This window comes from Thalassophryne amazonica, chromosome 21, assembly GCF_902500255.1.
Source record: "Thalassophryne amazonica chromosome 21, fThaAma1.1, whole genome shotgun sequence".
NCBI classification, from domain to species: Eukaryota; Metazoa; Chordata; class Actinopteri; order Batrachoidiformes; family Batrachoididae; genus Thalassophryne; species Thalassophryne amazonica.
In genome coordinates, this window is record NC_047123.1 from 27,920,586 (window position 1) to 27,935,656 (window position 15,071).

The 15,071-nt window shown below is 39.0% G+C and overlaps 1 protein-coding gene across 6 annotated transcripts; it reads left to right on the forward strand.

The window, feature by feature from the left end:
• Positions 1–1,693: 1,693 nt before the first annotated feature.
• Positions 1,694–11,211, forward strand: LOC117503173 (interleukin-20 receptor subunit alpha-like). Of its 6 annotated transcripts, none has more exons than XM_034162364.1 (8): positions 1,694–1,851; positions 3,786–3,909; positions 6,785–6,981; positions 7,066–7,241; positions 7,322–7,466; positions 7,614–7,753; positions 8,864–9,890; positions 10,095–11,211. In XM_034162364.1, the coding sequence occupies exons 1-8, from the start codon at positions 1,803–1,805 to the stop codon at positions 10,355–10,357; spliced, it is 2,121 nt and encodes a 706-aa protein (XP_034018255.1). In that variant the 5' UTR covers positions 1,694–1,802; the 3' UTR covers positions 10,358–11,211. The 6 variants fall into 6 exon arrangements, with proteins under 6 accessions (XP_034018255.1, XP_034018257.1, XP_034018258.1 ...); XM_034162366.1 differs by having other exon boundaries at positions 10,104–11,211; XM_034162367.1 differs by having other exon boundaries at positions 8,864–9,680; positions 10,104–11,211.
• The last annotated feature ends 3,860 nt before the right edge of the window (positions 11,212–15,071 follow it).

The window sequence follows — 15,071 nt, forward strand, 5'->3', positions numbered from 1 at the left end:
GCTGGGTGTTCACGCACCCACCATCACCTGTCTGTTCTTCCTGTCAGCAGTACCTGATCTGACAGCCGGAGGCAGTGGCCACCTAGGGACCCAGCGCTTGGTGGCTCCGGGGTGCTTCAGATCCGGTGGCAGTGGAAAGTGTGTGGGATCCGGCTCTTTTCTGGACGGGCGCCTTCTATCCTCGAGCCTGCCCACACGTCACCGTGAATTATTGACTGTTGATCTCAATTGTGTTGTCTGTTGCTCTGTTGTGCACATTCACAACATTAAATTGTTATATTTTGGCTTATTCCATTGTCCGTTCATTTGCGCCCCCTGTTGTGGGTCCATGTACCTACACTTTCACAACACATACAACACTGAATAATTTCCCCAACAAGTGTTTCATTTTGTGTTTTAAGCATTTCAATAGCAGATATTCTTGAACAATGGGTTGCGCATTTTTCTACAGCAACTGTTTCATTTCATAAGTGCAGCATTTGTTTTTCAACTTTTGGTTCGTTTTGTGTTCAGAGTGTTTCAATACATTTGAATCATTTTCGGAAACAAATGGTTTCAGAAACTGTAAATCTTTTTTTTTTACTAAGCAATTGGTTCATTACCTCCGCCAAGGAGGTTATGTTTTCGGTCGCGTTTGTTTGTTTGTCTGTCTGTCAGCAGGATAACTAAATAAAAGGTTTTGAACGGATTTTGATGAAATTTTGTGGAGTGGTAGGAAATGACAAGAGGAACAAGTGATTAAATTTTAGTGGTGATCCAGATCACGATCCGGATCCTGATGCTAACGCGTTAGCATGTCTATGGCATTTTCAGTGTTAAAAGTTAGCATTAAGCAGTTGCAGCTGTCATCACGTTCGGGTGCATTTGTTTTCAAATTGTAATATTTCTTAAATTTATTTTTGTTTATATATTAATAATCTAATGATTATTATATACAATTTTAGAGAAAGAGACAAAAAGAAATAGATCACTGTGCCAAGGAGGGAATCTCTTTAGGGTCAGTGACCCTTTGGCCTTGTTAAGAGAAGTGTTTCATAAATGTTAAAAAAATTCATTTATTTGCAGTTTAGTTGAATAATAAATTGAATTTTGTCTCTTATTTGTTTTTGTCTATAAGCACATGCAGTATCAATATCAGTGCTCAGATGACAGTAGCTTCTGGGAAAGGTGCAAGTTGCAATAAACTGTGATGCCAAGCACTAAGGATACATGCTATCCAGTCACAGCAGATGAAACTTTTTTACTACTGAGCAAACATCATTGTTAGACTTTTTTAGGTTCAATGATTCCACGGCGTGTAGATGTTATGGCGTCAGTGACCCCATGGCCTTGGCGGAGGTTTGCACTCTAGTTCTAGTTCTAGTAGTGCTTCTAGTTTAGGAATTTGAATTTCAGCTTTATCTGGACCAAATGTGGCACACAGTTAGCTGGATTCCAGAATTGCTCTGGCAAAAGAATGTCAGACTGTCGTAGCCATTATTTTCTTCACACCAACAGGTACTTTTACTGAGGAAATCTACCAGTGCAACAAACACTCCCATTCTCTCCTGCTTTGATTCTATTGAAGCAGTTCTTCTCCTCCTGCCTCCCTGCGCACGCACAGGTGCTCCTCCTGCTGCAGGTATAAAATGTGCACAAACAAGTGAGGTCACATTCCTACCGTGCTTTTACCAGCCAGTTTCATTTTTTTTTTTTTTTACTTCCTTCTTTAAGAAGAGAGTTGAGCAGATGTCATCAATGGAGAGATGATTTTGCGGTTGTCAGGTTTGAAAATGATACAGATTTCTGCTGAAAAATGAGCCATGTGGTCAATACTTATTTGTCTCTACTTGGGAGTACTGCGCAATACAGGTAAAATCAACTTTGTTTACAAGCTACTGCAGTTTCAGATAGTAAACTAGGCTATTTTACTTCCATGAAGTTAAAATCTTGTGCAGTTTTTGTGCAGATTCCATGAACAAATTGGCAAAAATCTGTTTTGACAACATAACAATTACTTCTGTTAAAAAAAATAGCTAAACATTTTGTTGGTTTTAGATTCTCTTATGTCTCTCTAATGGTTCTTTGAGGTTTTTTCCCTCTATTTGTTGTAGAATTCACCATTTTCAGAAGTTTGGAATGTGAGAGAAATAACATGCCTGAAAATATCACATTGTGATTGCAATAATAATAATAATAATAATTTAAAAGTAAAATGTACAGACTTTTCTTGGTGGAAGTAAAACACTACAGTACTTAAGATCTTCAAATTAAAAATAAAGTGCATTCATGTTGAGGATATTTATTCACTGATGAACTGGGTTTAGAAGTAAACACCATTTATATGACATAACCTATGACCTCGGTTCCCAGACGGCCCTTGGTGTTAGAGAATGGTTGAATGATTTTTTTTGAACACATAAAAATAGAATTTTATTTGAGAAAATTAACAAGACTTATTCATTCAATTATCATAATTCCTATACAATTCAATACCCAACCCATATGAATACTATCGCTATATACAACACACACAGTACAATAACACTATAAACATAAATCCCACTAAAATTGTATCAGATGATACTGATATTATGTTGACACTATTACAATTTGTACTTGAAAATTTACACATAATGTCCAAACAGCATAATCTTTGTTTTGCTCAGATTTATTGGAAATTTGTTGATGCTGAACCACTGTTTTTGTTGCTGTTTTAATTTCATTGTCATGATTTCCAAAATTGACTGCAAATTCTCCCCAGAACAGAACATATTTTTGTCATCTGCAAGCAAAACAACTTTCAGTATTTTTGAGACCTTACGAATATCATTAATGTATAAAATAAACAGTTTCCAACCTAGTAGTGACCCTTGAGGTACTCCGCAATTTATATACAAGCACTCTGATTTATAGTCACCTAATTGTACAAACTGCTGCCTATTTATTAGCTTTTTTCAAGTATTTTGGAGAATTGAGAGAGTAATAAAACAGGCATGTAATCTGTAAAGTGGTGACTGTCATGTTTTATAAAATGGTATTACTTTAGCTACTTTTACTTTATTTGGGAATGTACCCTTTTGAAAAGACATGTTACAGATGTAAGTTAATGGTTTTGCAATACTTTAGGCAAAGATTTTATCCCTCTCTCATATGGCCTTTTCTCTTCTCTCATTCTTTAACAGTAGCTCCATCTATGATGTCACAAAGGTTTTTACCTGGTGGAGTAATCATGGCTTTCTAGTGTTACCCCAGTGCAAGAATGCACTCTGTGTGCCCTTTTAGCACAGTAATTACTTCAACTGAAAGTGCACACAAAAATGACTCCCCCCAATCAGATATTTGTGATGTCATAAGGCAAAAACTCAAAAGAAAACTTAAAAGGAAGAAAAAAACAACACAAAAGTCAACAATCTCTGCTGGAAAATGTCATCATAATCTGTAACCTCTGAGTTTTACAGCCAGACAGGGTTGATAAATCAGCCAATCAGATAATAAACAGCTGTAAAAGAAACAAACACTTTGGAATAATTGTCGGCCCTCCACCGGTGGTTGAGAAACAGCGCCTTGCTGTATGTGTTTTTGAGTCGACATGAGCAGGAAGACCAAAGGTCAGTCGGCAGCTCACCGACTAAGAACGAAACAAAGGAGATAAAGTAAAACCGTATTCATAAAAAAAACTCAACACAAAAAGAAGTTTAATCTAAATCAGTTCTTCCCCCTATGTCTCTGTCTTTGTCTGTCTGACCATTTTCTCATTCTCGCTTTGTCTCTGTCTATTTTCAACCCTTTTTCTCTCTCTGCAGTCGGCTCCTTTCTTCCCAGCCCCGTCAATGTTGTCTTTTCTTCAGTGAACTTGAAGAATGTGTTGCATTGGTACCCTGGTAATAACACACCAGCCAACACAGTCTTTGCAGTCCAGTATGCCATGTAAGTAAACAGAGACTTAAAAAAAAATTAAACTAGAGCACTGCACTCGCAAACCTCCGCCAACACTAGTTTCCAACTGCACAAATTTTTATCTTGGAAAAAATTTTCAAGGTCAAAATCCTGTTAGATGTGGCTTTTCATAAGCGAAAATATAATAATAACAAGAAAAAAAATAAAATATAGTAGATCAAAAGGGCTTTCTAATGTTAAAATCAAATATCTGCTAAATCCGCAATATGGATCAAATGTGGATCAAACTTAGTCTGTTCATTGACAGTGACAGTTTGCACCTCATTGTCACAAATGAGAGTGACTGAGGCACTTTTGTTTGAGATATAATGCAAAATGTACACCAAATGGGCTTTTCTATATTAAATTCAAATGTCCACAAAAACCACAATCCAGATCAGATCAGATCCGGATCCAACTTTGTCAGGTGACAGTGAGTGCCAGTCTGCACCCCACGTTCAAATATGAGAGTGATTGGGGCACCTTTGATTAAGATATAATGTAAAATATACATTAAATGAGGTTTTCAATGTTAAATGGCCACAAGATCTTTAATCTGGATTAAATCCAGATCAATCTTTGTCAGTCAATAAAGGATGCCAATCTACATAATACTGTCAAATATAAAAGAAATTCAATCTGTTTTGACGGAGTTATGAATTTTTGAAAATGCGTTCAATGTTAAAGGATAGGGATTTTCCAATTTTCCAAGATTTTTTCTGACTTTGACCTTGAAAATTAAATCAGTTCTTGCCTATCAGGATATGAATCCTCTGTAAAAAATATCATAACAATATGAGAAAAATTGTGGGTTACAGGCTGTTCCAAAAACAGACAAACAGGCCAAAAACATTATTTAAATTTAAGTGGCCACAAAATCTGTAATCTCATTCAGATCCAGATCAAACTTTGTCAGTCAATAAAGGATACTATCCTATGAAAGAAATTGAAAGAAGTTTGTTCTTTTTTGAAATAGTTATGAATATTAAAGATAGGGATTTTTATAATTTTCCAAGATTTTTTATGACTGACTTTGAAAATGGAAAATTGTGGGCTCCAGGGTGTTCACAAACAAACAAACAGGGGCAAAAATGCCATAAGACAACAGCACATGTTATTCATTTTTCTCTTTCTTTATTTTTGATGCCAAGAACATAGTTGCTGTCTTAAAATAGCAGAGTAATTAAAATCTCTCCCTTATTGGCACAGTACACAGTATCACCCTGGAATCTACCTGGTTAACCTGTGGTATTTTGATTGTTTGGTTTTAGCATTTGATTCGAGGTCAAGATAAGTTTCTAAACTATATTTCAGGTTCAGATTAGTCAAATCAAATGGCAGTTAAGCCTTTGCTCAAATGCAGGAACACTTGGAGCTGAAGCAACTTTTGCTGGCAAAGTATTCCAGGCATTGATGACTCTCTCGATGTTCAGATAAGTGAGTTGTAAAATGTGGTTTGATGAAGCATTAGACTACTTCCCCATATCTGTCCTGAGTTGGTAAGGCATTACTTCCTCGTTGTACACACAGTCAACATTTTGAGCATTAAATCACTATGTACACGTCTATGTATACCTGAGGATTAGTAGATTCTGTTTCCTCTTTCTGGCTATTCTTTGCACATTCTCTAACAATGTTTTATCATGTTTTAATGCTCAACTCCATAATGAATTCCCAAACTTGAGGTGTGAATGGACGATAGCTTTGTAGAGGCACTTGAAGGTGGTTTCATTCAAAGGAATGAAGTTTCTTCTTATCGGTCCCATCATGCTGTTGGCTTTGTTGATTTTCTGGTCATTGTGCTTACCGTAGGTCAGGTGTCTGTCGATTACAATTCTGAGCTCCTTTTCTTCCTCAGGTTTCAATTCCAAACTAATTCAAACTACTCCTCCATTGTAATTCCAAGCAATGATATTGAAGCAAATATATTATTGTACTTGTTTTTTTTTTTCAGAACACAGAACAAAAATGTTGATTCATTCATTTTCGGGCATGTATCTGGGTCCGTGTCGTGATGGCAGCAGACTAAGCAGCTCATCCCACACTTCCCTGTCTTCCGCCAAGCCCTGTAACTCTTCCTGAGGGATCCAAAGGTGTTGTCAAGTTAGAAGACATAGTCCCTCCAGCGTGTCCTGGGTCATTCCCGCCTCTTCCCAGTTGGACATGCCTGGAAGACCTCCCTATGGGGAGATGATCGGGGGTATCCTCTCCAGATGCTTGAACCACCTCTGCTGGCTCCTTTTGATTTGAAGGAGCAGTCACTCTAGTCAGAGTCCATCCCAGATAGCAGAGTTTCTCACCCTGTCCCCTAGTGTGATACCCACCAGAGAAACCGTATTTCTGTCCTGTGTATTTGTGACCAAAGCTCACGACCATCGGCTTCGACTTTTGCCTCAGTAAGCTACTTGAAGTCTTGTTCAATTATTTAAAATCATTGTACAGTTATTTAAGGTAATTCTAAATGTTCAGTCATTTAAAAAGATCTTGTGCCAAATATATCAGCATCATTCATTGTGTTAGGTCTGGTTTAAGATCAGTTTAAGACTTAGTCAAGTCCTGAAATGATTCTACTCATTTTAGCGCCAAATATCTTTCCTGCGGTGCTGGAAAATGATTCAATAGAGGCTGTGGAAGATGGTGTACAGAAATATTTGCAAGCTATTTGGGTCACAGTAATCAATTATTTAAGCCTTATAACATGAGCCATGTGGAACTGTTACATATGTTTACCAAGGGAAAGTTGAAAATGTCTTTTGGACTTGAAGGCAGGATCACTCAACTCAAGTTTCACTTCTCTAATTTTTGCCTAAATTCAATTTCAGTTCCAATGGGAATTTACTTCAGCTCTGTTATCTGTCTATTTCAGCTACGGAGACACGAAAGGAACACGGATAAATTGGAGGGTGGTGCGTCACTGTAGAGACATTCCTCGGAGCTGGTGTGATCTGACCAATGAGACATGGGATCTGGAGGAGGGATACTATGCCAGAGTTCGCGCCATAGGCAGAAGAGCATACTCAAAATGGGTACTGACACAAAGGAGATTTGATCCCATTTTAGACAGTAAGTTGAGGTTACATTCTGTCTAACAATCTGTACTGCAGAACCACAGCGTAATGATTTGTCCATGCAAATCCATCCCTGCAGCGACTTTAGGGCCGCCGCTGGTTTCTGTGGAAATCGAGGATAATACTGCCATCATTACTATGAAGGGGCCAATGAGATATCAACCAAACAACATCACCCCAGAGATTCCCATGAAAACATTCTACCACGAGATGACCTACAACATCTCTATCCACAACACCCATAAACACCAGATGGTGAGCAGAAATGGTCCTATCCTCCAAGCCTTAAAAGAACCCCTATTAAAACAATTCTTACATTGTGTGCATTTGTGTAGCGCCACATCCTAATGGACTCCAGTACGTACATATATCGCATGATGGAATACGCTACAGAATACTGCTTCTCTGCCAGAACAAGACTCATTTCCATGCCTATTTGGTGTCAACCCTCAGAATGGCACTGCATAACCACGCCTCCAGGTACGATCGCTTCCTGTTTGGCAAACTGATAATGAATCTTTGATGTCAAACTACATGATGTGAATACTTTCAACCTGCATCACGCATGTGCAATAAGACATCTTAATTATTGCCCCTCGGTTGATTCTTTTTTCCTTCTCCTTCCAGATCCGCTCATTGGCCAGCTACAGCGGGTGATTGCAAGTATTGTTGTTCCATCGCTGTGCATTTGTCTGCTGTCGGTGGGCGGCTACTTTCTGTTTAACTACCTGACAGGAAAAGGCAAGAGCAACCCAGATATACTGGCGGTAAGAGGCACACACAGAAAAGGATGGGGCACTGAGTTATTGATTTTCTATAATTAATCGGTAATATGTCATACCATAACCCCCAACTGCTCCCTGTCTTACTGTGTATGGTTGTGAGACTTGGACACTAACCAGTGACCGAAGGCAATGACTGGATGTCTTTGGTACTCATTCTTCTTGAAGCCTCCTTGGTTACTGCTGGAATGACTTTGTGTCAAAAGAGGAATTATTTAGGGAGGAGCATCACTTGCATTGTGAGGGAGTGTTAGCTTTGACATAAGTTTATTTATAACCCTTTCTGGATAAATACATTCATCATACCCACTGATCTTGGCAAGTGTACTTTCAGAAACAGTCGGGAATACTTGCTATTTTTCCGGAGCTGTGAACTTTCAGCCACCTCTGCTGTGCACATGCTTCCAGTGCAACGCTCAGGTCAGTGGGCACACGGCTGCACAGGGAAGAGACGACAGTCACTTTGTCCTCAAACCCTTTAATGTGAATGGAGATGTATTTATTTAATTTTGCAGAAGAGCATGTGCTGAGTTTGTTGTGTTTAGTTGAGCATGAGGCTAAAGACTGCGTGAGCTTGGTTCTCTCCACGAGGCTACTTTTAAATTTTTTTCTACAGCTGTGTGATTATTATAAAATTAACATAGTTACCACATTAAAAACAAGTCACTATGACACAAAATCACACTTTTGGAAACTCTGCAATTAATCTGTCGCTCACATGCATTCCAAACTGTGAGCAGCGGTCAGTACGGATCACGGGTCAGCCATGATCTGTTACACCACTACTGGATCCATCAGATCTCAGAAGGGAAGCTTGGTAGGTCCTGATTAGTATTTTACTGAGAGACTGCCAAGGAAAACCAGAAGCTGTGAGCATATGTCCCTATGTAGAACTAAAGTTTCAGCCGGTGTGAAATTTGTGCCAAATCCCACTGTAGATCTATTTTGGAGACACCCACCCCCCCACCCCCAAACCCATCTGAAAATCATGTAATTTTATTGTTTGATTCTGTACTGCATTCCACTAACATATCTTGATGGTGTTGTTACAAATTCTAATTTTCAAGCTTTTTGTCTCCTCCATCAACTTCCCAGGACACGCATGCATTTCACCATTATCCTCCCATATTATCTTTTGAGAAGACCAACTTCATCTCCACCTCTGTCATGAAAGACCAGCCAACACTGGGAACATGCAGCTACATGCGACAATCCTCATGTTCCCAGCAAAAGCAGCATATTCGGGATTCTCCACCAGTACACAGTTCCTACGGACCACCATCAGAGCTTGAGGAACCCTTGGAGGAAGAGGTAAAAGACTATGGATTTGTACAAGCAGCTCTCCAAATCAGTGTGGGAGAAGAAGGAGAGAGGAATGAAGATGTATTTCAAAGTAGTTATGAGATCAAAGAGAGAATAACTGTAGCTCTTCACTCTATTGAAGTTGCTACTCTGCTAAACACATCAATGAGCGCTGACAGGCACACCGATATGACCAAGTGTGTGGAGATGCAACCACTCTCACAAGTGGGTCCAGTTTTTTTCCCTCAATCTCAAGCATCAGCGACAGCTCTTCAGGGAGAAATGGCCACGGAGAAGGACTCTCAAGAGTGCCTGGTCATAAATATAAAGAAGGATCCTACAACAGGCTCCTTTAAGTTTCTGTTGGATCTACAAGGAAAGCCTGAGAAAGGGATGATGAAGGTAACGGAAGGAGCGACGGAGAAAGAGATGGTTGAAAAGGTCAATGAAATAGTACATGCAGGTGCTCCGAAGAATATGGAGTGTGAGAAGGCGCCATTTCTTTCCAGCTATGCTTTACAGCACATACCGAACGGCCATGTTGACCAGCCAGACTGTTTGCCAGATGACTACGGTATTCTTAGACTGGCCACCGAGCAGGGAATGGAAAAAGAAGAAGAGGAGGAGGAAGAGGAAGAGATGGTTGGAGTGGTAGATGAAATAACACATGCAGCTGTGGCAAAAAATGCAGAGTTCGAGAGGGCGCCGCTTCTTTCCGGCTATGCCTCACAGCACATACCGAACCACCATGTTGACCAACCAGACGGTTTGCCAGATGACTACGGTATTCTTAGATTGGCCACCGAGCAGGGAATGGAAAAAAAAGAAGAGGAGGAGGAGAAGGAGATGATTGGAGTGGTACATGAAATAACACATGCAACTGTAGCAAAAAACGCAGAGTTCGAGAGGGCGCCACTTCTTTCCGGCTATGCCTCACAGCACATACCGAACTGCCATGTTGACCAGCCAGACGGTTTGCCAGATGACTACGGTATTCTTATATTGGCCACCGAGCAGGGAATGGAAAAAGAAGAAGAGGAGGAAGAAGCGATGGATGAGGGAACTTATAAATGGGCTCCAGAGACAGGGAACCCAATGCTGGCACAGATAGAGGAGTCAACTAGAGGTGGAAGTTTGAAGGACGTGGCGCAGGGAGAGAAAGAGAGGGGAGAAGAAGAGGAGACGCAGCCCACCGAGAGCAGACTGAGGCTGGATGGTGTATTTTCAAGACAATGGGTGGATGACCTCATGGCCAAATGGGACTTGGTGATCTCACTAGCCCAATAGATGATCAAAATCATATTCACAATCCTCTTTGAAAGGTTTCACGTGACAAGGCATAATTATACTACTCAGAACAGCAATTTTATGGTCATAGAATTACAATGACAGCAAAATTTGGACATATTTAGCTTACTATTCTGCTACCATAGAATTACCAAAATATTATCATTTGAATGATATTTACAGGAGAGGAGACCCCCTCATTGAGGTTGACATGTTGTCCCAATAGAGATAAATAAACATTAGAGAAGATACTGAGCAAATTTCATCTGCCATCCTAGGACAGGGATTGTTACAACTTTGTGATCCACTGTTTTACTGACAAAAACACAAAGATCCACAACTCAAAGTTGATAACCATCAGATAAATTTGTTGCATAAAATCAGCCATCTGGCAGATGTGGCAAATACAACAAAAATCTAATCCACATGTTCCATTAAGATGTTTGACAATGAGTAAAGAACAAACCAGTTGACAAACTGTGTTCACAAGCAAGATGGTGTTTAAGCATAGCTAGAATGTTTAAAGAATTTAGCTGTGATTCTTATTTAAGTCAAAATAACTGGCATTTTTATAAACTGCATTATCTAAAGAAAGTATCACATGCAATTGTATTTAGAAAAAAATAGCTAACCAACAATTATGTTAGAGAACAAACATAACCAAAACAGTATTCAAAACTGGTTAATAAGAGAAACTAAGCCCATGAAACAGGACGGTTTCACCAGGAAACTATATACACACACATACACACATATGCACAAATTCAGTAAAAAAAAACCAAAAACAAACAAAAAACCCACATACGAATATATGCAAATTTTTGATTAAAATTTTATCATTAAATTTTTTTCATGAAGTCAAAATAACTATCACAAGAGAAACCAAGAGAGAATTAATTCCATCACCAAAGAAGCAAATATGACACAATGCTAAAATACCCTTGGCTGTATGAGCATTGTCTTCTTTATAATTTGCAGTTGTTTAATTAATTTTTAAGATCCTACTGTCTTGCGTACAATTTGCACATGTTCAATAAAGCCCCTCTATCAATCAATCAATCAATTATAAACAATATTTACATTTTAAAGGCATCTAAAGGAGAGTGTGCATGTGAGTGTACATGGGCTTTTGACAGGAGCGGACGTTAGCTTTGAGTTGGCGGAAGTTAGTGTTTATGCTGACGTCCGTGAAATATCTTGTAAATCACTCCAGAGGTGTTATCAGGTTACAAAAACAGCATTATCAGTTTTAGAAGTGTTTATTTCTCACTAGCTTTTACATAATATATGCCAAAGGGGTTATATTTACACACAAACAGAGTATGCAGCTAGCTCGAGCCAGTGATGTCACGGTGCTGCTCTACTCTGATTGGCTGTCACCCCCGCCACTTAATGAATAAATAAATGGAAGAGAATAAAACAGAATGTGACTTTTTAACCTCTCAAAATACCTCTTAAAATAGGTCAAGGTTAGCCATCTTTGAAACTGTCCAAGGTCTGTGTCCCAAGAATGTTTCCTGTGAATTTGAAGACTCTGGCAGTAATATAACTGCACTTAAACTGAGTGCAGACAGACGGACAGACAGTCTTCACAATACCTGATGGCCATATTTGAGGCCTCGGGTAAAAATGTGAGGGAAAACAAATAATGCAATCTGCAAACTCACCACTAGATGACACTAAATCATACACACTGTAGCTTTAAGAGCTGTGACACCTCCCTAGATGATTAATATGTTGTATGTTTGTGTTGTGACCCCGTTATTCACCCAGTAGCACAGTATTTTTCCAAAATAAGTTACAGTCTTCCAGAATACAAATGTCACTCATACATGAACACAGGATGAAAATGGAAATCAAATTTATGTTTCTTAAAAAAAAGAAAAAAGGTGTTCAGGTGATTTTGCACTTGCATTCTGTGACATTCTTTACTTGTAATCTGTGTTTAGTTGACAATGCTTTTCAAGTAAACACTGTTTGATTTTTACATTCAGGTAAAGTACTTAAATTGTTGTACAAGCACTTAATATTTAAACAGTATTCATTTACATGTTGGTGGTTGTTTTGATTTACTTTTCTATGTGATAACTGCAGTTATATTGCTAAAAAACAATTACATGAAGGAAATATCTGTGTTCAAAGGAATAGAACTTTTTCTTTATTATTTATTGAAGACAAACTATAGCACTTTACTCTTTAAAAAAAAACACTTTTAACAAATAGGGTGCTTGCTTACTATCTGTGGTCATATTCTGAGGGCTGCCATATGCTGCAGGAGAAATAATAATAATAATAATAATAATAATGATGATGATGATAATAATAATACAGCCAATAAGGCAAAAATAATTATCAATTAGAGTAATTGGTTTGCATTTATTTTCTGAAAGTGCCAGGAAAACAAACAAACAAACAAACAAATAAATGGATAAATCTCTGTCATACAAAACAAGCACGATCATGCTCATATGTATACATTTTATATTGAGTTTTCTTGTTTCAAAAAAATTGTAAATACTTAAATTTGTGTACTGTTAGGGAATCACTCCATATAAAAAACATATTTCTGGTTTTTAATGAAGGAAAATGTGTCATGTTGTTTCTGTTACTTTAATGTGTCTATGTGGTGCAAATTTATGTGTTGTACCTGAAATATGTGATGAAAATTTCTTCCTTCTTTAAATCATTTATGTATGCATCCGAGCCACAGTAAGGAGTAGAGTTGTGTTCAAATATTTACCAACTTTAGATTATCTGGAATGTGAAACGCTGTTAATAATTAGTCCATTGCTGCACACAAACTTGTATCTGGTTCACTGAAATCGGGTTTATGCTGGTAAATCAGCCTGTAATGCTTTTCCTCATCGTTTTGTTCAGATAAACAAAAATAAAGGTCCACTTTTGACACAGTTTCTTGTTGTGTTAATGATTATCTGTAAGTCATTCATTCATTTCGCAGTATGTTCATTGTGCTTTTGCGTTTTGATATTGTCAGGAAGAAGGAATAATGTTTGAATGCTTTAAAAATCCTTAAGTGTATTTTATTTTTATAATCCTAATCTTTGTTCCTGTCAATCAAACTAAATGAAAAGAGCAAATGTAGACCTCTGCTGGACAAATTGTGAACACTTACATATGTACATTATATTTTCCTGACAATATTGAAGCAAGGGTAATCGTATTGGTAAAGGGAATAAATTATAAATCCAGGCATTAATTAAATATAAATTTAATTCTCAACCAAAGACATATATGCTGCATTTTTAATGCTGTATAGTGCAACTGTGGTCTCTTAGATCAGTGTTCCTCCAGGCATCCTCGAGGTTGGCAGAAAAAAAAAAAGCAGAAAATTAGATTTTTTTTTCCCCCTGCACCCCCTGCACCCCCAACTCAAAAATGCAGTCCTGTAATTTTTGCAACAGATATTGATATTAGACAGAAAAAAACTCTTTGGGTGTCATTCCAAAAAAGGATCATGGCATGAGTGGCAGAAGGCTTGGGGCCGCATGTGAGGGGCTGTACCGGGCTGTTATGGTGAAGAAAGAATTGATAAAAGTCACCTATGATCATGAACTTTAGATAATTGTTATGTGTCGGACGCAGCCCGGAGAACCGACCAGCGTTTGAAGGACCAAGTATAAAATAAGCAGAGCACGGTACAAAGGATAACTGAGTTTAATAAACATAACAGTGATGTGAAAAAATACAAACAAATAAGTGCGCGGTCTGGCATGGCGGATTTGCGGTGCGCTCCTAGCAGCACAAAACGGTCCGGAGCCAGAACCAGTTCGGACCCAAGGACCCCGCCGACACCCCCCAGGTGGCCGCGACAAACCGAGTCTGTGAAAGAAGAAATCATTATGTGAGTCCACACTCAACACACAGAGAGACCACTCAAAGGTGCACAAACAGCAAACACTTCCTGGCTTAATCACTAATCAGCTTCCCACCCTGCAGGCATGGAACACCCTGTTCACAAAACTCCACTGCAGTGGAAGCTGATTAAACGACTACATACAGCTCAATATAATAAGGTGTGAGGGACACCACATTTACTGACTGTATAAATGTTAGTCACAAAATCTAACGTACCTCAGGAAGTGTGCTGACGAGCGTGAGACCTCACCCCCTCCTCTTTCACAGACCGTGCATCAAACCTGGACGTTCTCTGCATCCACTGATGATGAGATGGCTCTCGAGACGACGATCTCACCCGTCTGGTCACAAGGTCGAGTCTCTGGCAAACACACACTGTGTACTCCAGACTTAAATGCCACCATGTTCCAATCCATGTAGATGCACCACAGCTGTGAGTCCTGACGAGCCGCAGGTGATCAGGGTGAGGTCCTGATAACTCAGCCACACAGCCACTCAGTCCTAAATGCGCACCACCTGGAAGGAAAACCAAAAGACAGAAACAGAAGACAAACAAAAGCCAGCCAGGCACGCCAGCCACAACAATAATGACCAAAAGAACAAGGTCACAGATACAAGTGGCATAACTGAGGTTACTCCATCAGGTATCTGGGCTTACACTCAGGGATAGGGTGAGACGCTTGAATATCCTGGAAGGATACAGAGTAGAGCCACAGCTTCTTCGCATCAAAAGGACCCAGCTGACATGATTCCTTTTGAGGATACACGGTTGTCTTCCTAGAGAACTGGGAGGACGCTGGGGGAAGACCCAGGACACAATGGAGTGACCGTGAGGCAG

Excerpts from the sequence above, each read along its gene's own strand:
- LOC117503173 (XM_034162362.1), top strand. The coding sequence starts at position 1,803 with ATGTGGTCAATACTTATTTGTCTCTACTTGGGAGTACTGCGCAATACA. Across the intron at positions 3,910-6,784 it reads TTTGCAGTCCAGTATGCCAT|CTACGGAGACACGAAAGGAA; the intron begins GTAAGTAAACAG and ends TGTCTATTTCAG. Across the intron at positions 7,242-7,321 it reads ACACCCATAAACACCAGATG|CGCCACATCCTAATGGACTC; the intron begins GTGAGCAGAAAT and ends GCATTTGTGTAG.